Genomic DNA, 25,181 nt, shown 5'->3' with positions numbered 1-25,181 from the left:
TGTGTTGTTGCCCTGATATGTCAGCGCTGGTGTGTGTGCGCATTAGTTTAGTACACAGCCAGTTGTAAATGCTGTGTAATGTGGTTATGTAACATGGGCCTGCCAGCCGGGCGGCCTCACTGGAGCATGAAATGGACTGTAATTGGTAAGTGTGTGGCCTAAAAGCACTGTGCAACAATGCCATATGAAGGTATACACACACGTGCACGGTGCATGGTGTGTGCGGGTGGCTTGCAGACAGCTGGGATTTAACAGTTGCATGTGTGTTTCTGGTTCTTTGGTGTAGGAGGGGGGGGCAACAGATTTCTGCCTCCCTCGTACGATTTTACAGATTCTGTATCATTTACTTTGGCTGTTTGGATGTCAGTGTACACAGAGCCGTGTCCAGGCTTTCATTCCACTGTGAGCAAAGATGATGTTTATCCTGCACTATTCAGTCACTTACACATACAGGATGTACAGAAAACCACGGCCACATGCTCCCGTCACTGAAGCCTTCATGGAGGCTAGAAGACAGGATTCAGAAAGTGCTTCAGAGGGAAGAAGAAGAGATAAAACAGCTTAGTTGGAAGCTGATGCTAATTTCTGATGCTTGTTTTGGTTTGGAGTCATGTTTTTTTCATCCTGAGACGTGTTAAAGTATAAGAATCCTCTAATTGCTGATGTTTGAACATGAGCAGCAAGATGATCAGACAGGTTTTTAAACAAACTCCAGGATTAGATGATTTAGAAGAAGAATTGTGACATTTTGTGTGTGCGCTTCCTAACAAAGCGCTTCAGATAATATGGCTGAACGTTGGCTTGTTTACAACCTCTAATCGTCTTAACTGCTCAGTTTCTTGCCCCGGCACACTCTGTTGTAGAGTTATTGCTCTGTTTCATTTCTTGCAGCCATTATTTTTTAATGTTACAACACTGAGTGCGATATGTTGAATTAGCAGCATTAACTTTGGCCTTCTAGGACACCTGAAGTGTGTGTGTGTGTGTGTGTGTGTGTGTGTGTGTGTGTGTGTGTGTGTGTGTGTGTGTGTGTGTGTGTGTGTGTGTGTGTGTGTGTGTGTGTGTGTGTGTGTGTGTGTGTGTGTGAGACACTGGGGGTGTTGCAGGCATCTGGATAAAGATCCTCTGTGACTTAACCATCATCTATGATTTATTTTGCTCTCACTGACACACTCGCACATGCACTCTGGAGAACATATTGTGCGATTGACCTTTAGGTAGAGTGCTGGCCAGGGTGGATTCAAGGACTAGCAGGATGTTATCTCTATCAGATTTGACTCTGTGTGTGTGTGTGTGTGTGATCGTACTGATCGTACATGTATGACTTTCCGTCTGAAACAAGCATGAAACTGTGAAATCCTGCATCAGCTTCCATCTGGGCTGCAGGAGCTTTCTAACTGTGGCACTTGTCTAAATGTCTGCAACATTATCAGGGCACACGCCGGCCAAGGGGGTCGATTCCTGTCAGTGAGTCCTCCTTAACTGCTCTGATTTACATGGCGATCAAAGCGGCTGGGCTACAACTCCCCCACGCTCAAGTAGTACCAGCACACACACACAGAGAGATAGACGCACAGACTCTGTCCTCACGATGTGGTTTTATGGCTGCAGAAGCTCCCATTAGCAACGGCTCATAAAAGCTGCGACTGTTGGTCTGTTAAACACTCCTGTGAGCAGCCACGCAAGGATGAAGACACACACAGAGGGGTGTGTGTGTGTGTGTGTGTGTGTGTGTGTGTGTGTGTGCACATGTAGTATTTACAGTACTTACAGTACTTACAGTATTTATAGTATTATAGTACTTACAGTATTTACAGTATTTATAGTATTACAGTATTTACAGTATTTATAGTATTACAGTATTTATAGTACTTATGGTATTTATAGTATTACAGTATTTATAGTATTACAGTATTTGTAGTATTTATAGTACTTATAGTATTTATAGTATTTGTAGTATTTATAGTATTACAGTATTTGTAGTATTTATAGTCCTTATAGTATTTATAGTATTACAGTATTTATAGTACTTATAGTATTTATAGTATTATAGTATTTATAGTCCTTACAGTATTTATAGTCCTTATAGTATTTATAGTATTACAGTATTTGTAGTATTTATAGTCCTTACAGTATTTATAGTACTTATAGTATTTGTAGTATTTATAGTATTACAGTATTTGTAGTATTTATAGTACTTATAGTATTTGTAGTATTTATAGTATTACAGTATTTGTAGTATTTATAGTACTTATAGTATTTATAGTATTATAGTATTTATAGTACTTACAGTATTTATAGTCCTTACAGTATTTATAGTATTACAGTACTAGTAGTATTACAGTAGTTGTAGTATTACAGTATTTGCAGTATTACAGTATTAGCAGTATTACAGTATTAGTAGTATTACAGTATTTATAGTATTACAGTATTACTCTCTGAAGGAGAAGTGTCTGGCTCACAGCACTAATGAACATCTATTTAAAAGTTACTTCTAAGTCCTGATTTCCTGAGCTGTCAAACGAAGCCATGCATCAAAGTAAGATGCAGTATTTTTAGTATTTTTAGTATTTTTAGTGCTCGTATTTTCTTTGAAGGTATTTTCAATTCACTCCACGTCACTGTGTGTGTCTGTGGGGGGGGGGCAGTTATTGTGCTGTGCTTGTCCTCCATCCTGTTAATGGCTTTATCTCACTCACTCTGGAGAAAGAGAATGTCACCAGTTCAATTAGGAATGGGATGCAGCGAGTGTGTGTGTGTGTGTGTGTCTCTGTGTGTGTGTGTGTGTGTGTGTGTGTGTGTGTGTGTGTGTGTGTGTGTGTGTGTGTGTGTGTGTGTGTGTGTGTGTGTGTGTGTGTGTCAGTTGGTCCTTGGATTTCAAGTAGGTTGATAGTAGCTCTCCAGCTAGACTATCCATACTAGCCTGAAAAGGTCATCTCTCCTGTGAGTGTGTGTGCCTCTCTCTGAGCAGATGTGTGTGCTGAATAAAGGGAAATGTGGGACTTGGAGATAAGCGGCTTGTTGAGAGCAGCCTGCTCGTGTTGGTTCAGTACCTCGGGCTCCCAGCACGCCGAGATAACTTCTAATGGCTGAAAGAGGCGCTCAGGTTACCGGCTGATGCTCCACAACAATAGCGCGTCGTCTCAATAGCTTTCCTCAGATGTAATATCTTTATATTTGAAAAGCATATAAGGACGGAGCAGAAAAGAAAAGGTAAAGAGAGGGAAGCAGATGGAGAGGAGAACACAACATGTGTGGTGCTGCTGCCAGCCACAGGAACACTGAGGGATTAATGAGAACTCATGTATAATGACAAGCTTTGTAGAGTATGAATCTGTTGTACAGGCATTTCTTTCTTTCATTAATTACGCAGTTGCTCCAGAGAATTTAGATTATGTGTAAATTTGATGCTTTGATAATAGATTATATTTCCTAGTAATTATTCTGACTCCATCATCTGCACCCTGGTGTAGCCGTTAAGTATGAACTCATATAATCTAACAGTTAAAATAAATCTGTGACACACCAAAGTGCTCCTCGCCGTCACCTCTTCTCTTCTCTGTTCCTCTAAGAATCCAAGAACTGTCCTTTTCAAACATCCTGTCCTCCCCTGCCGTCCCCCCATCTCTCCCCTCTTGGCCCCTGCTATTTTTCCTCCCACCTGATCTCCTCCTCCTCCTCCTCCTCCTCCTCCTCCCGTGGCCTCCCTGCTCAGACCTCCCAAGGGGGGAGGAAGCAGCAGGGGGAGCTGGAGTGAACTCCCAGGGCCAGAATATGTGATTGGAATAGTCCAGGTGGAGAGGACGTGAGGGGGATGAATTTCTGATGTGTGCAGGCACGCGTGTCGGGGTCAGCGCTGTTACACGGGAGCTGTCACTGAGTTAGCAATTGATTTCTTTTCCATAAAAGAAATCCATGTCCGGTCACTCACACACACACACACACACACACACACACACACACACACACACACACACACACACACACACACGCAGCCTGCCTGTGGTTTGGGTTTTGCTGCTGTTTGCTTGTGGTGTGTGAGTGTGTGTGTTAATTTAGGTGTGTGATGGAGTGAAGTCGGCCCCCAGCAGGGAGACTAAAGCTCGATTTGATGGATTAAAGCTCAATCTGTTGTTGCAAACCCTGGAGCTGCTGCACACAGACCAACTCTCTGTTATTTCTCCTTCCGTCAGAGGTCCTTCCGCTCCTTCAGTAACGACGACCGCCACGTCATGGCGAAGCACTCCACCATCTACCCCTCCTCCCAGGAGCTGGAGGCCGTCCAGACGCTGGTGTCCACCGTCGAGTGCGCCCTCAAGCACGTCTCTGATTGGCTGGATCGGAGCAGCGGCGACGCAGACAGCCAGAACAACAGCCAACCGGCAGACAGCACAGAGGAGGACGACCCTGGCGAGGAACCTGGCGCCGAAACGGAGGACTCTGGTGACGGCCACAGGTGATTTTTACCCTCAGGTCTTCATTTTGTATCAATAGATTGATTAATTGGACACTCGACTTGACGTAGGAGGTGACATCCTCTGAAAAATGTTAAAGGAGCAGTCGAACTTTTTTTTGAAACACATTTCTTCACTTGTTGCGGAGCGTTAGACGAGCAGCTCCACAGGAAATGAAGGTTGAGAGTCTGCAGGCTCCTCCGTGGTCGCCTATCTCCATGAATGTTCTTATTAGGGTTCACTACTTCTCATTAGCGTCTTGAATTGCCTTGTCGGATCTTGTTTTGCAATCTTAACTGGCACCTTGTATTTTAATCTGTTAATCACACAGATACTTAGCAAAGATTACATGAATTATTGATTCATATTAAGACGTAGTTTGATGCTGTCATAATCAACTTGAGCTTCTGCCTGCAGTGATTACAAAACCCTAGTGATGATAATGTGACTCCTGTATGTGGTGTTATTACTATCGTGAGTCCTTGGAGTTAAAGACACTAATGTTTCCATGTGTTGTTTCCTGTGTACTCTGTTATCTCTGAAAGCAGAGAGTCCAGCAGTGGCGGCGTGCTGTGTGGAGTGATGAGGATCGGCCTGGTGGCCAAAGGCCTCCTGATCAAAGGCGACATGGACCTGGAGCTGGTGCTGATGTGCAGAGACAAACCCACGCAGACACTGCTGGACACTGTCTGTCACAATTTACCTGCACAGATAGAGGTTAGAGACACACCCACACACACACACACACACGCTTCCTCGTCTCTGTCTTTTGTTTTCTCTCACGCTCTTCACTCGCTCCACTAAAGTTCTACTTCTTGGAGGACTGTCTATGTGAGTGCAGGGAGAAGCAGTGAGTGTTGGCAGGAGACGACAGTATCCTCCGCTGAGAGGCTGAGAGGTGTTTTAGTATGTGTGCGTCATGTGTGATTAATACTCTCGTCTCCACCTCAGTGTCACGTTTCCTCATTAACAAGTCATGGCACAGAGATGAAGCTCCTGACGTTCATACACTCACAATGCAGGCGTAGATATGCAGGAGACACATGACACAATTTGTGAGTTAAATGTTAAATAATCTTTGATTAAACTGAATCTAGCACTTTGTAAATCCCTTAAGACAGATAAAGTCAGATACATCTCGTGTCAGTCAGGTGAATTTGCTTTCACTAAAAATCTGATTGAAGGGAAAGTACTTAGCAACAACTGCCAACGTGGTAAAAACGGCCCAACCTGTCCGGCTAGTGCTGAAATTACTCAATGAATAAATTCTGCCCCTGTGCCTCCTCTCTGCTCGTTCTCTTCAACAGTTAAGTGGTGTGACAGGAAAGAAAAGTGTGTGTGTGTGTGTGTGTGTGTGTGTGGGCAGCGAGGTAATCTCATGTCTCAGCCCAGTGACCAGAGATTGTGATTTTCTCATCAGAGCCAAATGGGATGTAGATGGGCCCTCTGCGACTCACTGCTCACTTAAGCAGTGTTGGAAACACACACACACACACTTGTTTTTGTCACTCAGGAGGACATTGCATTAACTTTTATTAAAGGATAAATCTGGTGTTTTTTAAATTTGGGCCCTATTTTTCCATATTTAGGGGATGAAATGACAAAAATGTTTGGAACTGGTCCAGTAGATCGCTAGCAAAAAGTGCTTGTTTGATCCACTGACAGGCTCAGAGTGTTATTCTAAGTGTGTGACAGCATCATGGAAAGGATCCCTACAGAGAGAGACCTGGAAGATCCTTTTTTCTTTGACTAGAAATAGCTCCCTCCAGACTCCATTGACAAAAACAGTAATTTAACCTTGCAGAACAGGGGAGGTTCTGGTCTACTGCTGCCTCAATAAGTTAGATAGTTTGTGTTATTGTGTGTTTCACAAATGTTGTGTTAGATCAGAAGTAACCCGTTAAAACACAAAAGTCACACAATAACACAAACTAACTGATTATTTGAGGCAGCAGCAGACAAGCAGCTCCCGTGTAAAATCCCTGTTTTAGTGAATGTAGTCTGGTTTGTGTGCTGTTTGTGGTTAAACCAAAAGGATCTTCCAGGTCTCTCTCTGTAGGGATCCTTTCCATGATGCTGTCACACACTTAGAATAACACTCTGAGCCTGTCAGTGGATCAAACAAGCTCTTTTAGTGGACCTACTGTGATCAGGTGCAGTTGTCCCAAAGGATCACACTACAGCTAGTGTCATTAGCGGCCAGCTGAGGTGATCTAACCCAAAATGTATAAAAATAGGCCCCAGGTTTTAAAACACCGTCTTAATCTAACCATAACCGCCACATGCCTATCCTCAAACCTATCTTAACCTAAACTTAATCCTGGCTTTAACCAAGTCTTAACTGTAAAACGGGATGAACCAAATGCTTCTCACTGGCTGATGTTCTGTTTTAGATCAGTCCGTGTGTTCAGTATTTATAGCCGGACATGACGTGAAGTGTGTGTTCAGGCTGCAGGTTGTTGTTGTTTTTTCATTTAGCGCCCATGTGTGCTTAACACGTGCGTATCAAGTAACAAACGTGGCCGCTGCGTGCGCTGACATGAATTCGTTATCATCAGTACGTGTTAGTCCGAGCCACAGAGGTCAGCGGTAATTGATTCCTTCAGACGGGGGGGGGGGGGCGGTGAATGAATCATGGCATGCTGCACACACACACACACACACACACACACACACACAAGCTCATTACTGTGGAGGATAAGAGCAGCTCTCGTACCACACATCATCTCATTATGTTAATGATTTTCTTTCTCAGTCGTCCCTTTCTGTCATCAGAGTCATCTCCCAGCTTTGCATAATTTGTTTATGTGATATTCATTTGCAGATATAACGCTGTTATCTGTGCTGATTGGACCTCATAAGCTTGTTCTAAAGTGTTCGAGTCATTAGATAACGTCTGTCCAATGAGGGATGCTTCCTGTCCTCATACCCGTCCAAGCATCTGTTTGCTTCTAATCTCAGCCCTGTTTTATGATTGAGGGACAATACAAGATGCCAGAACAGCCTCGTTTGGACGTATGAGTTGTATCCAAATGTTTTCTCACTCACTCACTGTTTCTGCCGTCATACCTGGGATGTGGAAGCAGCAGCAGGCAGGTTTTCACCTGTGCTGAGTGGCCTCTGACCGCCCAGTTATGTGTGTTTGACATGTGGCAGAAGCTGACAGAAGAGAAATATGAGGTCACCAGCTCCTTACCTGACGCGGCCATCTTGGTACGAACTACAGCAGAGCCCAAACTCACGCTGAAGATCACCCTCACCTCACCGGCCATGAGGGAGGACGAGGAGGATGAGGAGGAGGAGGAGGAGGAGGAGGGGGAGGAGGAGGAGGAGCTGGAGAATGGTGAGGAGGAGGAGGAGGAGAGGGAGGAGGAGGAGGTGGAGGATGAAGATGCGGAGACGGAGAAGAAGAATGGGAGAGGTAGGAACGCAGAGCTGCAGTTTTTTTCCTCTTTCTCAGTCCACACACACTAACACAGTCAAATGAAACCACATGTGAATGTTGTAGGACTCAGTTGGTCGTGTTTCCCTCAGACACGAGGTCTGACCTCACCGACTGATGCCGACGCAAGACAAGATAGCGGCGCCGAAACCCACAGGGGTTCGCCTAACTGAACTTGTGTTCGGCCTAATAGCAGTCTTCCCTCCCCATCCCCCCGTCTTCGTGGGTAGCAGGAGCTGGTTATAATTGGTTGCGGGATGTGGGATGGGAGAGCGAGGCCAGCAGGCCGGCCAAATCAATAACGGAGCAGCAGCGAGCTGCCCATCCATCCTGTGGCTCCCGTCCAACGAGGCACTCAGGTCTCAGAGAGAGATGAGAGATAGCGCCGAGGTCAGCCATACATCATGCCACGTGCCGCGGCAAGACGACGAAGAGCGCTCGTATTTTCCCTCTCGCACGCCACAGTGAGCACATGTGGAGGAGAGGCCGTGCACGCGCAGTCGTATTTCGCGGCAGCTGTCACACTGGATGTCTAATTGCTTGGATTTCATCAGGCGCCCGTGGAGGTTGAGGGATGTGGGCCGCTCCGTCTAACGGGGTCACGTCTTAAACGGCAGACGGGGTCTAATGCTTTTACACATTAACACATGCAGCGACAGGCACAAACACCAGCGATGTTGTCAGCACCTCCTCTGGCGCTCTAAAAGCTGTGGCTGCTCCTGCCTGGCCACAACTTTATTAGCAACACATTCGCAGACGCACACACTTACATTCAGTCAGAGTCACAGTTATCTATTTTTGGTTTAGGACTCCTGTGTGGGCGGTTGCAGTAAGCTCTGGCTACTTTATTGATTAGAAGTCATATTAGTGTGTATTGACACACATGGCGTTCGTGCTCTCAGATTCAGCTCGCTGCTCTGCGTGGTCACAGAGGGAGGGGGGGAAGTAGAGGAGACGTGATTGCGGAGGGATTTTTATTTTATTTTAAATTAGACAACACAGAGGGAGATAATGACAATAGAAGGGCGCTGAGTGAGGGCGGGCCAGCGGCGCGTCAGACAGAGCAGTGGGAGGACAAGCGAGAGGAGAAAGACTGTAATGATCCACTAGCAGCAGGTTTGGTCCCACATGCAGCGAGGAGCGCTCTGACAGACCTGCACAAACACCACAGTACATCACACAGCCTCACGGATGCTTCAGTCAGAGAGAGTTTGGGCGTAATGTGAGCTAGATGTTCTCGTGCTGCTGCTTCACATTAGACACATTTGACATTTCATCTTAATACCTCTTGAGGGAAGGATTTTCTCTTGACGGGAGACTGATGAGGAAAATATTTACCTGCCTAGACCCAAAGGGCTGTTTAGTGTGTTTTATGTCACTTCCAGTAGATCCCGCACACGACACACCCTCTTTGGAAACCCCATGTAACTGCACTCATTCATACACAGCTGCGTTTGATTCAGCTCGCCCGGCACATCACGGGCTGTGTGCTGACTCCCGAAAAACAGAACGGGCGAGGGTGTGGTAGCCCAGCCGGCCTGGTGTGTCGAGCGGCACGAATCAAACGCTCACATATAGAAGCTCCTCTTTTACCAACCACGATGCTCTGACTAAACCCTGCCTTGATCCCTCCTGTGTTGTGTTTGTCTGAGACTGGGTCAAACTATCTTAGAGTTTTGGTTTTGTTTTTGTTTCTTTTCAGTTCTACTTTAGGCGCGCTTGATTCTGTGTTTGCCCCGACAGGGTGTTGAATTGCTTTCTCTGCACCATTTCTCTCTGAAATCAAGTGCACCTTAAGTAATCCAGATGAAAAATAAACGCCTATTTTGACTCCTGCCTGGTGCAGACTGGATCAAAATAAATGAAATCCTCTTCAAATACACAAAGGAGAGATTGATTTACCTTGCTGGGCACGGTGAAATGTGTGTGTCCCAACAATGCCCACACATTAAATCAAACACTCCTTAGGTATTTGTTTGGTTTATGTCTGTGGGGGGGCTCTCCATCCCACAAAGTTGTCTCTTCCCTCGTGACCCCGGTTGCTCTCCCTTCCACTGACTTATCGGTGACTGGATGGATGTAAACGGCTCAGTCGCTGTTTAACAGCGTGTGTCATCGCCAACACACGTATTAGCCCGACGTCAACATGTGGTGCGGTTAACACAGAGGAGTGTTGGGAATGACACACCGCTTAAAGAGCGAGGACGTTTCTACGAGCATTCATCACAGACACGTGAAGTGTAGAGAGGCAGCGCTTTCTACGAGGAGGGAAACAACTTTATGGCATGAAAAGCACCTTGTATGTACCAAAGTATCCATGCACGTGTGGGTGTGTGTGTGTGTGTGTGTGCATTCACACACCGTTTCCAGTGTGTCTGCGTACATTCACACACACACAATTCAAACACACACACTCAGACATGACGTGTGTGTGTTTTTACGTTCTCTACATTGGGTTGTTATTGTTTTGTGGCAGTGTTGGGTGCTGCTGCGCACAGAGTGGAGGCTGAGGAGGAGGAGGAGGAGGAGGAGGAGGAGGGGGAGGTGCTGGATAGACACAGATGTCTGTTGGCCCTGGCAGCGCTGCGACACGCCAAGTGGTTCCAGGTCGGCACCCACTCACTTCCTGTCTTCCTGCCCGACGCTTATTGTAGCCTGACGATTCACCCAGAGGGGACACACTCAGCGTGCCACTCATCACGCCCCCTCGCTTCAGACTCATCGAGAACAGATAGAAGTGTGGGGAAAGAAATCACACACCTTTATCAACATAAATTTGAATTTATATGCCAGAATTATTACAAATGATCATCTAATTAAAGGAAATACGGCTGATACATGTCTGTTTTTATTTTATATGTTGTTTCACAGCATCGTGAGCAGATATTGCCAAATATTACACAAAAATACATCCAGATTCTCCCCAAAAAGATGTATAAAATGTTCATGACATGAACTGGAGACGAGATAAATAGAAGAGGTATCGTGAGGCTACAAAAGCAGTGGTTGATATCTGTTTTTCTTTTTGGCTACTATGTGAACCTGCCTGCTCTGTACAGTATGTCGATGCTTCCCTTTGATTCCCCTCCCATACCCTCCCCCATCTGTCTCCCAACTCATTTACCTTACTGACAAATAAAACGTTGTGCAAGTTCAGAATGTCCTGTAGGTGTTTTCTGCAGACAGACAGAGGCAGTGAGACATGTTTGGTAAATGTTTAGTATCTCGTACTCAGGACATTCTTCCTCTTTGGGGACTCGTGCAGCTGTAGACAGACACATTCACTTCATTATGTTGCTTTGTGGTGTGAAGCAGGCTGTTATCTGTGTGTGTGTGTTTGCATGAATACCTCTCAGTGTGTCCCCTCCCTCCCTCATTCTGTTAAATCTTCCTCCTTGCCTCCCCCCTCTCCTCCGCCCCCCCCCTGTCTCCCTCAGGCTCGAGTGAACGGGCTCAAGTCCTGCGTTATCGTTCTCAGGATACTTAGAGACATGTGCAATAGACACCCCGTCTGGGAGCCTCTCAAGGGATGGGTGAGTCTGGTGCTGTAATTACCCCAGTTTCACTGTTAATCCTGTGACGTACAGAGAAAGTGTTCAGCCTCCTTCCACCTTTTTTTTTTTTGCTAATATGTGGATTTGTGCGTTATTATAACCCCCTCTGCCTCTTTATTTATTTATATAATTAGAGTTTTGTCATCCAGAAATGATTAATGAATACCAAACAAAAGAGTCTGGCTATGATGTCTTAGGAGTTTAATTTCTCTGTCAGTTAAACTTCCCATATTTCTCTGTTCGTCTGTGTTTGTGTTTGTGTTTGTGTGCGTCCTCGCAGCCCTTAGAGTTAATCTGCGAAAAGGCGATCGCCACCTGCAACAGACCTCTCGGGGCTGGAGAGGCCCTGCGTCGAGTCATGGAGTGTCTGGCCTCCGGCATCCTGCTACCAGGTACGGAGCCACAGCACACGGCTGAAAGATGTGGGAACAGGCAGAGCAGAGAACCAGTTTGAGACGGGGGCCAGGCTGCATTTGGGCAGATGAGCACATTCATGAGGCCACACTTCTGAGCTGTTTCTGTAAGAGGGGTCGAGGCATCATCAGTGACCCGGCAGAGCGCAGCTGTCTGAGGAAAGTCATCATTACAGCAGAATCTTAATTAGGAGCAGCTTCGCATCCAGGGGAGAAATCCACTGATCCCTCAGTGTGACAGAGCTTCTTTTTACTTCATTTAGAAAGTTTAGTTTGGATGCACCACCAGCCTGAAGACTGCAGATAACATGACATGGTTTTGTTTTAATATTTAAAAAGAGCAGAGAACAGTTATGTGAATGATTAATAGAATGCAAATGAAAACTGCTCAAGTTGAATTTATGGGGAGAAAATGTGCAGCACACTGGCAGGAGAATATTTATTCACCTGGATTAGAGTCTGAGGGGTTTCACCTTCCTCTGGTGAAGTGATTTAACAGCCAGTTTGACCAGTTCACTTTTCCTGCTGTTTTCCATTTTAATGGTCAGGATTTCCATTGTCGCTCATCTCATGACAGTGAAGTCTAATGAAGTGTTGCTAAGCAGCAGTGTCAAAGTGTAAAGTGACGACCGACTCTGTGTGTGTGATCTTCTGTCGCCTTCCCCAGGTGGTCCAGGTTTACACGACCCATGTGAGAAAGAGCCAACAAACACACTCGCCAACATGACCGACCAGCAGGCTGAGGCCGTTACCTACAGCGCACAGGTACACACACACACACACACACACACACACACACACACACACACACACACACACAGCTTAAAGACAGTGTTGTTATTACCCAGCTGTACTCGCCCCGGGCTGTCAGTGTGGGGGAATCAGTAAGCAACACACCTATTACCCCGTCAACCCCCCAACCACACAATCTGCACACACACACACACACACACACACACACACACTTGTGCGGGCGTGCATGTGCGGATGTCCTGCATTTTAATGATTGGTGTGGGAAAATATTGCCATTGCACGCCATAAATCCATGGCTGACACCCTGAGGACAGTGTTTGGGTGCTCGCACTGTGGCGTGCGTGCCGCCATGTCCTTCTTCACACACACACTCGACTGAGCAGGGCATCCTCTGAGCCGCATGGCTTAGTGAGTCCTGCCGTCCATTTCCTTTGAAGGCAGCCTGAACGAGGCTGGAATGTCAATGGGGATAATTGTATTGGAGCAGATACAAGAGCAGATAGCAGAGAGGGAGCTGTTCTGTCAATGAGCTGCGCAGAGCCTCATGAATACCTCAAACACTCCACCTCCCTAATGGATTTATATTAGCAGAGCCGCTGTGTGCCGTTCTGCTTATCTTTAGGATTGTTTGTGCAGTTTGGAGGTGTGTAGGCCCAGAATGGTAAATGAACACACGGGCATGTAGGTCAGTATATCTGCTGATGTCAGTGATATTAAGATGTTATTGCTGAAAAGCACATGTCCTCCGTCTGCGTCTGAATCTGTTTGTTGAAAGGTAACGTGTGTAGATATTCATTCATGTGTTTCTCTACGTGTTAACCAGGTGCTTCCGTCTTGTAAACATGAGTATCATTACATCAGCATGAATGTTCTTCGCTTTTTAGAAGCTGCTGCTGTCGCCATCAAGTTGCATTATGGGAAATGTAGGATCCAACTAAATCTCTGGAGTGCAGTATAACAATAGCAAATCGAACTCTGTGACTTTCAGTACAGGTTGAAATCGTCTTCTCACCTTCTTCTCTTCTTTCCTGTGTGTGTGTTTTGCGTTCCACAGCGTGCTCTCAGGCTCATGGCGTTCGGACAGATCTACAAGGTGTTGGAGATGGAGCCTCTTCCTTCAAATAAACCATCACAGAAATACCCGTGGTCTGATAAAGACGGTGTGTGTCCCTCCTCTACCTCAGCCTGTGTGTCTCCAGCCATTTGTCCGTCTTCTCTCACATGAAACCTCCAGCGCTCCTGGGTTCAGTGACGTGGGTCAGGCACGGGGGCCGGGCGGGCCGTCACCTCTTCTGACACATGACGTGACCTTTGTGGGTGCATTAGGTGGTTTTTCTGCAGAGCAGCACTGACAGCGCCGTCAGCACTGCTGACATGCGAACCATCGCAAAAACTGTTTCAGTATCAGATGTAATGTTTGTCTGATTTTTCACACCAAACACACAGTGGCCTTGGTGAAATTCTGCTAACGTTTGGGCTTTTTGCTCATAAGAGAGAAGGTGGGCACATTTTTAAAGCGGCTTTCAAAGGAAAGTGAACCCGACATGGAAAATGACCAGAGGATTTCCAGATTAAGGTGCATGTCGGACAGGAGCTTATGTGTCCTCCGCTTTGTTTGCCTGTCGTGTTTATCTTGTCTCTGGGTTTATCCGTCTTTGTGCTCGTTGTCACATATTGCTTGTTTTCTGCGACTCTGAGTGGTTTTGTGTGTGTTCATATGAACATGTCTTGTAGTTGGTGACTGGTGGGTGACTCTCTCTCTCCCTCTCTCTCTGTCTCCAGGCTTGGGTCTGAAGAGGCCATACGAAGACGGAGCGATGGATGACAAGGACCTCATTAAGAAGATGAAGAGGAATCTGAGGAAAGGTACAAGAAGGAAGAACAGACAGAGCGATGGAGCATTAATACCTGATTGTTTCTTCTGCTTTTCACTCCAATCTATGTTAAAGATGTGAAGACAGGAAACAATTAAATTAAGAGGGTGAGGAGGAGGAGGATGAAGACCATCTCACAAAACTTACTTCAGTGGTGGATTTTCTTTCTTTTTCCTTATTCAAGCCACGAATACAAAGCAGCCCACTGCTTAGCCTCGCCTCTCTTCCCCTCGTCTTTTCCCCCTGTCTGCTTTCCTCCCTCCACCTTCCTTCCATCCCTTGGAGGCAGATCGATAGTATTGATTGCTAACGTTTTAGTCGGCCACCCAACCGTCCCCAGCTCTTTCTCCATACAAGGGGAAGATGAACCACGACTAATGGAGACAGAGAGGCGTTTTTAGATATCGGCAAACGGGAGAGAGAAAAGAAAACAGAGAATAGAGAGGCGCCTTTATTCATCAGGAAAACAACCAGCGAGAGGGCTGAACACCTTTAGAAACTGTGATTTATTACATACAGTATCTCTGAATTGGCCCAGTCTGAGCAATTCCAGCTGGATGATTGTTACACCCCCTACAAACCCTTATTATATCTGTCCTAATCTGCTCTACTTTCCTCTGTAACCGTACCGCCTTCATATTTTTATTTTTTTGCATTAGTCCTAGACAGTAAAGCCATAGACTCCAACCAGCCAATGAACGCCCTGATGCGGTTGAACCAGATCCGGCCGGGGCTGCAGTATCGCCTGCTGTCCCAGTCGGGCCCGGTTCACGCTCCGGTCTTCACCATGTCCGTGGATCTGGACGGAACCATTTACGAAGCGTCTGGGTCCTCCAAGAAGACCGCCAAGCTCCACGTGGCCGTCAAGGTAAGAAGGCGAATGAGGGAGTGTGAGAGAAAGGTTTGCATGCGGTCCTGACTGACCGAGGAAGAATGATTCAACAGCCGCCTATAAAAAAGCCAAATGATTCTTTTTTCGTCTACCTGAAGAACTTTCCAAGCTGCAGCCAAACCTGTGTGTATCTATGGATATGTGTTTGTCTGTGTATGCCTGTTGGTGTGTGTGTGTGAGGAAATCCTTGTAATCCCAAAGTGGTTATGAACAAAGAGGCTCTCCAGAGCACAGAGCTGGGATAATCCGCTGTCCGCTCCATTCCCATAAAAGGTTCTTTCTCCTCACCTCTCCGCTCGTCCATTCTCCTTCTCTCTCTCTCTCTCTCTCTCTGGTGGACTCACCTTTCGATCCCCCCTTCCCTCGCCGTGCCGGCTCGATCAGCAGCCATAACACAATCAGACACTTCTCTTTACTTCAAGCTTGCAGCTCGTCCTAACTAAGAATCCACATCTTTTCTCTCACCAGCTGATCAAACCAGGTTGTTGTTGTGTGTTATTGCCCGTTGTCATCGAACAACTGACAAACCACTTTATTCAGACCTGGAGGGGTCACGGCCTGAAGCATACGCAGGTGCAGCGCTATCTATAGTCCTGAAACTGAGAGAAATGGGGGGGAGAGGGGGAGAGAGGGGGAGAGCTGCACCATGTAAACAGCTGTTTCTTCCTCTGCTGATATTAAGTGAACGCTCTGATTCAAACATGTAAAGTTCAGCTTTGGTGTGTTCAGTGTGAGCAGCAGTGCTGACGTGTTGTATCCGGCCACAGTGGGTTTTTGTTGCTCTGTGACTGACCCACCAGATCAGCTCCCTCTGGCTCCTGATTTATTAATCCAACACTGCTTGCACACACCAAGCAATGTGACCTATAAGCTAAAGGCTTTTAAGCTTTTATTCATTGTCATTTTTATTATTTTCTTTTATTTATTAGCTTATTTATTATTATTATTATTATTATTATTAAGCTTTTTAAGATAAGATGCTGCTAATATGAATAATGCAACTTAGTCATGGTGGTTTATTGAGACACAGTGAGGAACACATGAGTTTGTTATTGTACCCACCGTGCTAGTTAGTTAGTTAGTTAGTTAGTTAGTTAGTTATATCAAACTCTGGCGTGTCAGGAGCGGCAGTGCGCTGCAGCTTTGAGGAGAAAAGTTTGTTAAAGTCTCGTCTCTTGAGTGATGGTGGGTGTTGGAGGTTGTCTGACTCGGACCGGCTCCTCCTTCTCACTGCCCTGGGTGGCGGCTCTCCTCCTTCATGGCTGATAAAACCAATAAAGTCGTCACAAGGGACGTTAATGTGTCGCTGTGAAATTGTCTCATCTCATTTAGTGGAGCTGTTTCAGCCATTTAGCTGATGAATGATCTCAGACGTCACCTGGTTGACATTCATTCAGACAGATTGTTTTCAGGACGCCGTTCGATTCTCTGCCGCCTTGTTGCACTTTGTGTTTTTGGTCTCAGCATTTGCTCTGATGATTTAAATGATGTTTTGAAGCAAAGCCAAACACATGATTAGATTATTATATCATTAGTATATAGTATATTGTTAGAGAGTGTGTGTAGTAGTAAGACTATGATTTCTGTTAGTCTTTGGACTTAATTTGTCCATTTCTGCCTCCACAATAGCAGCAGAATACAAGTTGTTAACTTTTTTATCTTTAGCTTTTCATTTGCTGTTTCTTTCCTGACGTAGGTCCTCCAGGCGATGGGCTACCCGACAGGCTTCGACTCAGACCTGGACCCCATGAGTTCGGACGAGAAGTCGGACGGTGAAGGGAAGAGCGAGACGTCATCGCACACGAGCAATAACCCAACACACTCCTCAGACAGTTCCAACACACTGGAGGTGGGCGCTGAGAAACATGCTTACATACACACACACATACACAGTTAAAGACATTTAGATTTTAAATGACTAAAATATAAAAGTATATATAATAATATAATATATAGTATATATAAATATAAAAATAAAAAACAGTCACCCTGGTTTAAGGGAATAACAGGTGTCCAAACGCAGCTACATCCAAGATGCTTTTGAATGAAACCACTTTAATAATCGTTTTGTCGCCCAGGTGCGAACTCAGGGTCCCATACTGACGGCGAGCGGGAAGAACCCCGTCATGGAGCTAAACGAAAAGAGACGAGGCCTCAAATATGAACTCATCTCTGAAAGTGGAGGCAGCCACGACAAACGCTTCGTTATGGAGGTGAGAGCTTCACACACACACACACAGTGTGGAGACTTATAATCAAAATAAAGGAAAAGTTCAGGTTTCACAACACCTGCACTTTAGCCGGGGGGAGACTGACACACTCTTAAACCAGCTGATCACCGGTAGAGTCAATCAGTCACCCTGGCTGCTGCAGCATGCCTGATCTCTGTGGGGCGTGTTGTTTTCCGACATGCCTGGCTGCTCCGTTGCTCTGCTGATTGATTAGCAGGCCTGCCTGACAGCAGGGCACCGCTAAACAAGCTGTCCTGTTCAGCGAGACTCACAGGCTGAGTTACTGATGACTGATAAGTGTATTTGTGTGTGTGTGTGTGTGTGTGTGTGAACGTCAGGTGGAGGTTGATGGGCAGAAGTTTCGTGGGGCAGGCCCCAACAAAAAAGTAGCAAAGGCCAGTGCCGCTTTAGCAGCGCTGGAAAAACTCTTCTCTGGTCCCAACGCGGCTGCAAACAAGAAAAAGAAGATTCTGCCTCAGGTAAAGACTCAGAGACACCACACACACACACACACACACACACACACACACACACACACACACACACACACACACACACACACACACCATGAAACAACAACATATAATCAAAGTAATCTGTTACTGTTTCCCTTCAGAGTCAAAGAGTGCAGCTTTAAAACTGTTTACCTGTAAAGGTTTTCTGATCAGTATCACCTCCATAGAGCTGCAGGACAGTTCGTCCTCCTTGTCAGTAATCGATGGCGCCGCGTTAACAAGTGTCCAATCAGATCAATACATGACAGCTGTCAGAGCATCACTCTTCCACTTGTTTTGTCAACGAGTCGGACAGATTTGTGAAGAACGAGGCTTATAATTCATCAGGACATCGACACGGAGAAGTGTGTGTGTGTGTGTGTGTGTGTGTGTGTGTGTGTGTGTGTGTGTGTGTGTGTGTGTGTGTGTGTATGTGTGTGTGTATGTGTGTGCTTTTGTTTCAACACACCCCTCCATGTGAACTGTGTGTGTGAGCAGACTAAAGGAGCGCTGGCCGCGGCAGCAGCAGCCTCAGCAGTAGCAGCTCAGGTAGCCCGAGGAAGAGGAAGAGCGGCCCTCGCAAGGGGAGCCTTCGTCAGTGCAGCCGCACCTGGATATGTCACACCAGGTATGAGGGGGGAGGGGGGCTGCATGTGTTTCTGTGGATCTTATTTGAGCGGGTCGGGGCTCATTTCTGAGGGCAAACTTATGGACTACTGGGTTTTATTTTTCTATTTCTAATGGAGATTTGTGCACAGTTGGCATTTACTGTTACTCTTGCCTTCCCAGTTCTGACATTTTCCTCAGCTTTTGGCTGTTTTCTCAGTTCTGGGTTTGAAATAAGCATCCGTTTTCCTCCTGCAGTCGTATTGGAAATATCACAGGCTGTCTCAGATAGCCCACAGCAGCACACAGCACAGTTAATGCACGACTGAGCTCCATCATAAACAGTGTTAACGGGGAAAAAAGGCCCTCAGATCATCTGGAGCTCTTTTGGCCACTCGTTCTGATTTTTAAGAAGCTGAGCATCTTATAACGTATGAGCGTGTGAGTGTGTGTGTGTGTGTGTGTGTGTGTACAGTGTTTGTGCTGGTCAGAGTGCAGGACAGCAGAAACACTGAACACATGTTAAAAAGTGCAGGAGGGAATTAAACTGAACGGACCCTGTGACCTCTCCCCCAACAGGCTTTGGGACACCGTATGGCTACAGCCCAGCTGCAGCAGCTGCTCCTGCATACGGTACGAGCTTCTTGTTTGTTTTCTCTAACCCCCCAGTTCCCCTCGAACCCGACGCACCATAGCTGCCAACCATCAGTGGGTAAATGGCTCATTCTGCAGCAGGGTCACGTCACGTCTTTAGCCCCTCGTCTCCTCTGCCTTTTGCTTCGCCTCTTCTCCACTTAAAAACTTGATCCCATTCTAATGCAGGTTTCTGGGTTTGGCTCCAAATTTCAGTCCTAATGAAATCAGCTTAACGCTCTTTGTTGCATGCTTTCAAGCAAACCTTTTGGCTGATTGTCCTCTCGTGTCTTAATCTGCGTGTTTCTTGTTGGACCACAGTGAAGAGCTGCCGTCAGTCTCGAGCTTTGGCCTCAAAACTCCTACAAACTGATTCTGTCCTTCCACTTTAAGAGCAGCCGCCGGTAACATTAACCCTCGCTCACCGCCTCTGCTGCCATCATCGCCGCTTGTGTCCAGATTAGCAGGACGAGTTCCTCCCTTTAGCTGCTGGTATGTTGTACCACAGGGTGCAGGGCAGCGCTGCCACTGTCCTTTCACTGCTACTGAGGGTTTCCATGTGCTCACACACACACACACACACTAATGCAGGAATAATTCAGAGTCCTCGACCTTCAGCAGCTCAGGTATCCATACGTCCCTCTGTCCCACAGTCCTATTTACCTGAACAGAGCCAGCCTTGTGCAGTGTGTGTGCACACGCAGCACTGGAGGCCTCCCTGTCCGTCCGACAGCAGAGCGTGAATGGGTCCAATGTGCTGGGAGGGCCTGGTCGGGGGCCCCAGGCGGACCATCGGTGCCCCTCTGAGATCCCAGCAGTCCTGAATATGAAGCGCGCCTCAGTTCCTCTGTTTATGGCCGAGCTGGAGCCTGTTGGTTTGCGTGTTTTCACTTTTCACACGTTATTGTGACTGAAAGACGTAAAATTCATTTATGATCCAAATGAAAAGCAGAATTTTATCTGGAGTAAAAGTTTCATCCTGGGATGTTCAGACTGTCCCAACATGAGTCCAGCTTTAGGCCAAACACAAATAAAACATTAGATCCACACACATACTTTTAAGGTGAATGAAGGCAGAATTACTGTCTTGTTATATCCTGTTGGCTCTTGATGCAGAGCTGCAGATAGAGCGATACTGCACACATTAAACTCACTTTCACTGAAAGGAAAACGTCCCCAAACTGGTAAAAACACAAATATCTTCACCCCATCGAGCTTCTGTATCACTTCTCCAGCTGTGGGACACAAAGCTTTCACCCTGTTTCCTGCTTCCTCTCTCTGCCACATCACAGAACACAGAACGCCACATCATCAGCATCGTAGAACGTCGTAGAACACTCTGTCTAGAACCCAGCCTTTATCCCAGAAGTTCTCCCAGAACAACATATTACTTCTAACTCACGCTGGTACAAACAGCCTCTCCTTTAAAGGATCATTCCACTTTATCACATAACTTGGGTCCTACATTTGCGGTTCAGGCCGTCACTCCTGTCGGCAGTAACTTCATCGAACTCAGAGATCTGGTTACGTGGTGACGCCACTGAACCCCAGATCACTTATTTGAAAGGACAAACGTTAACGACCTGCATTATTAGAGTCACTCAGCCTCAGTTTCACCTCTAAAGAAGTGCTACCTAACCTGGCTGAACTGTCTCGTGTTGGTCCCAGCCGTCACCTGGATGAGCTCCATGTCTTCCTGAGCGAAGGAAACAGAAATAAGACCCAGGTTATAATAATCTGAAATGAATCCCGGCCATTTGTTCTCTTCTCTTTGACTGTGAAGCTCTCTGCCTCTGGGCTCCTCTAACCGCCGACGAAGGGTGTCACCTCGTGTACACATTCCTGCCTGTTCTCACACACTCACACCCCCCCCCACCCGTCGGGAGCCCTGTTTGTGCGGAGCGGGGGCTGTTTGCTGGACTAGATGTAGCGCAGTGTGTAGAGTAGCGACCGTAGAAGTAGTGGTTGTGTGTTGTCCTGGACTCATGCAGAGCTGTGCTCTTCTCATGTCTCCCCTCTAGGTTTGCCCAAGAGAATGCTTCTGTTGCCTGTCATGAAAGTGCCCACCTACCCCGTCGCCCAATACCACTTCTTTTAGCGCAGGAGACAAACGTACCAAACGCTGTTTCACACACACCAAACGCTTTTTCCAACCCATGCAATTCACTTTTGTCTAGAAGGGAAGCCCAGTCTGCTTTTTGTTTTTTCTTTCTACGATATCAGTGACGGGGAGAGGATTAAGCACTCGAGCTGAAGATTTTTAAAAGTGCTTTTTGTTTTGTTTTCTTACTATTTCCAAAAACGTTAATGAATATGAACAAAAAAACAAAAAAAAACTGCAGGTTTACGTTCTTAAGAGAGAAACAAAAACTTGAAGGATTTGTACTGTGAATTGTGACTCTGAGTCTATCAGCCTTTTTGTTCTTGTGTTTATTCTTTGTAGGGAGAGGAAAGCTTTGGCAAAACAACACACACATTCTCTGTAAAAAGAAAATAATAATGTGAGCTGTGTGAAGGATGTATAGGAGTAAATAAATAGTAATGTAATCATGAAAAATGAATAAAGTTTATCTCCTCTGACAGCTGAACAGTGCCTGGTGTATATCTGGCTGAAGGCTTTCAGCTGCTGTTTTATTTGCTTTTGGATTTGGTCTTTTTGAACATTTCCCCTCTCATTCACCCTCCAGTCTGCACACGATCCTGTGCCCTGAACTTACAGTAGCCTTAATATTCCCCCCTCATACATGCACACAGATTGAGTTTCATCCCTCTGACCCGCGGCTTACAGATACACGGAGACAAAGGCACGAAGACAGAGGAGGACTTTAGAGCGCTCCTGTCAGATCCTGCATCTTGCATTCAGCTGCATGATCTCATTATCTTACGTGGATTAATATTTGGCAGGTCTCCCACCGCTGTGAGACGTACCACCTACGGCACACACACACACACACACACAGAGCTTTTATATATTGCAGCAGCAGGTTTGGAGCTCAGTGTAAAGAATTTAATTGGCATTAAATGGTCCAAAATGAACTAAGACGAGCCATGTCAGACTGTGCAGCACTAAGGGACCCATTCAGACCTCACTGTCACTGTTTTATGTTGGTGTTCCATTATTTCTGTATCATTGCTGTTTTTATTGGGGTTTTTTTTGCACATTTTTGACTGCAAGTAAGCACCAGCACCTAGTGAGCTGTGGAAGCTGTCAGTTGTCCCTCTAGACTCTGTTTCAGATGAACAATTTGAGATTAAGAAGGAACTAAAATCGAAGGTGAAATCTAAATATTATAAATGTAAAGTTAAACACTAAGAGGAGACAGAGGAGAGAGACATGCTAGTCAAAGGTCAGTGCTGCTGCCCCTTCACCACGTCTCGGTCATCCAACCAGCGAGAGATAACCCCACCCCCCAGACGACGTCTCCATGGTAACAGCTGTGAGGCGCAGCCATTGGATGAGAGGAGCCGGTATCTTGTCCAATGGTTGGTTGAGCTCCATTGAGTTGTTGTGAAACCTTTCAAATGATATTTTTTTTACTTCACTTCGATCCAACACGATTGAAGATTTCTTTCTTTTTGTTTGTGTTCTGTTTTCCTCCTCTTCGTTCACAAAGAGCCGAAGCGAGCGCAGACCCCCAAACATCACCTGTGTCCCACTTCACATCACCTGTGTCCCACTTCACATCACCTGTGTCCCACTTCACATCACCTGTGTCCCACTTCACATCACTTCACATCACCTAAAGCAACACTTTGAGAGAAGCACTTCTTTGCACTATGGCCAGTTGGATGAGAAGATTGATACCACTCTCACACCTATAAGCTGAATATGTAGCTGCAGTCAGCAGCCGTTCAGCTGAGCTCAGCATGAGGACTGAAATCGGCTCTGTCTATGGCCTGGTGGGTGCAGAGTCGGGCAGTTTCCCCCTGCTTTTGGTTTTTATGTTAAGCTCATATAAGGACATGATTATGAGATATGGGACTGGTATCACTCTTGTCAAGCCTGTTTTAGTCTATTTTCTGCTCGTGGTGGCAGCAGCAGGCTACGTAAAGCAGTTCAGACATCCCATCACAACAGAGCAGTGTTTTCTAGCTCCTCCTGGGGGTGCAGCACAACGGCCACATTACTGCTCATGACGTACCAAACCATCAATTTACTCTCAACAAGACCCCAGTGGGTTGGCCGCCCCAAGTGAAGGCTTATTACAAGTATTTTATTCGTGTAGCCCAAAACTACAAATCACAAGTTTGCCTCAGAGAGCTTTAAAATCCAGAATATAATCCACTTTGATCCACTGACTCTTGACTGGATGGATGAGGAGAAACATGGGATGGATGTCGCATGTACAGAATACACCACAACAGCAAATTTACAGTGATCATAAATCAGGATGATGACTTCATCCTGGTGACGCTCTGTGAGACAGTGAATAAGCGTATTGTTGATGTGATCTGTCGGCAGCTTCATGTGATGTAGATGCTATGAATGCCACCCAGGTAATAATCTTTTGTTTCTGGAACATATTTCCAAGTAGCACTCCAGAGGATTTTTGCATCCTTGCAGTAAAAGATTATTGGATTTATTCCTCTGTATCCTTCACAGATATTAAAAGGTACAGTTTGAAAGGAGTGAAGACAGTTTTCTGAACAGAAGCCTCAGATTGTGTTTGATAAGTAGTGACTCCTGCTCTCTTTGTCTCACTGCAGGTGGTCTTTTCATTGACAATCCCTTCTACCAGCCGCGGACCATCGCTCCTTTCATCATCCATCTGGGTCCGCAGGATCTCTTCTCCGACTTCTAGAGGCAGCAGGTTGTTGGATACGCTCTTCACTCTTACCTGTCTGGACACCTGGACACCTGTTTGTCTGTGCTCCTCAGCGGGCTGCCTCTCTATCAGGTGACGGATTCAAAACTGTTTGATCAGTCTGATGGAAAAAAACTTTGCTGCCTGCAGAAAACACCATCTGACTACTGACGGAGAGGCTCAAAGCTCCTCTCTCCGGTTCCTCCGCCCAGATTATCACTTCAGAGGAGAGTAACTTTACGTGAAGCAATACTCGGATTTTACGAGAAATGTTGGGCTGCGACTCTGTGAACTTTTGCTCTTTTCTTATAGCAATACACCCGAACTCTCTCTTCAAGCTTACTTACTTGAGAAGATGTGAATGTCCGACGGAGTTTTACCCAACGCAGCATTGCAATAGCTCATTTTGATTGTATATTCATTGTATGTGTGTGTACGTGTGGCTATAACATGACTATATACACATATATGTATGGTGTATGTTTCTATAATGATGTGTTGACAATAATACTACTATATGACAATGTATTTATGTAAATACTCTATAAAATATAACTATTGTTGGTATAAATTATTTTAGAATTATAAAGTGAAATGTAACTGTAATATCACAGTATAGCTTTCTTCCAATTTTCTATACACTGAGCAATTGAAGCTAGTTCTAGGAGATGCAATATTATCTTTGGTATTCCTATTAACCTGTGCTGTTAGAATAATAATTCTTCCTTCCTTCTTTCCTTCCTTCACACTTCTCCTCTCTCTTTGATGTCTTTCTGAGCCTTTCTGAGCACGCTCTCTGCTGCCCGACGTTTGTTTACATGGCCCGGACCAGAGGTGCTCACTACTGATCACTCCCATAGATTAATCACACCTGCACACACACCTGCACACACACACACTTCTCCTGTCAGAAAGCACATTTTCTATAGTCTCACTGCTGGCAGGGAACACTGTTCTTACAAACACAGTACTGTATGTGTGTCTGCTCATGTTGGCGCTCCTCCTCCTGCCACCGAACCATCAACACTCA

The 25,181-nt window shown here is 46.0% G+C and overlaps 1 protein-coding gene across 1 annotated transcript in view; it reads left to right on the top strand.

Annotated features, from left to right (window-relative positions):
* strbp (spermatid perinuclear RNA binding protein) overlaps positions 1-24,810 on the top strand; it is a 66,631-nt gene extending 41,821 nt beyond the window's left edge. The window contains exons 4-19 of the mRNA XM_070850379.1: positions 4,194-4,456; positions 5,003-5,171; positions 7,611-7,875; positions 10,373-10,503; positions 11,334-11,429; positions 11,731-11,842; positions 12,531-12,628; positions 13,671-13,776; positions 14,399-14,482; positions 15,150-15,358; positions 17,079-17,231; positions 17,461-17,595; positions 17,952-18,092; positions 18,606-18,735; positions 19,293-19,346; positions 24,054-24,810. Coding sequence (XP_070706480.1) covers positions 4,194-4,456; positions 5,003-5,171; positions 7,611-7,875; positions 10,373-10,503; positions 11,334-11,429; positions 11,731-11,842; positions 12,531-12,628; positions 13,671-13,776; positions 14,399-14,482; positions 15,150-15,358; positions 17,079-17,231; positions 17,461-17,595; positions 17,952-18,092; positions 18,606-18,735; positions 19,293-19,346; positions 24,054-24,148 — 2,241 coding nt within the window. The 3' untranslated portion in view covers positions 24,149-24,810. The remainder of the gene's footprint in view (positions 1-4,193; positions 4,457-5,002; positions 5,172-7,610; positions 7,876-10,372; positions 10,504-11,333; positions 11,430-11,730; positions 11,843-12,530; positions 12,629-13,670; positions 13,777-14,398; positions 14,483-15,149; positions 15,359-17,078; positions 17,232-17,460; positions 17,596-17,951; positions 18,093-18,605; positions 18,736-19,292; positions 19,347-24,053) is intronic.
* Positions 24,811-25,181: the final 371 nt, after the last annotated feature.

This window comes from Pempheris klunzingeri, chromosome 19 (genome assembly GCF_042242105.1).
Source record: "Pempheris klunzingeri isolate RE-2024b chromosome 19, fPemKlu1.hap1, whole genome shotgun sequence".
In the NCBI taxonomy this organism is placed as follows: domain Eukaryota; kingdom Metazoa; phylum Chordata; class Actinopteri; order Acropomatiformes; family Pempheridae; genus Pempheris; species Pempheris klunzingeri.
This window is presented reverse-complemented; position numbering and strand designations above follow the sequence as displayed.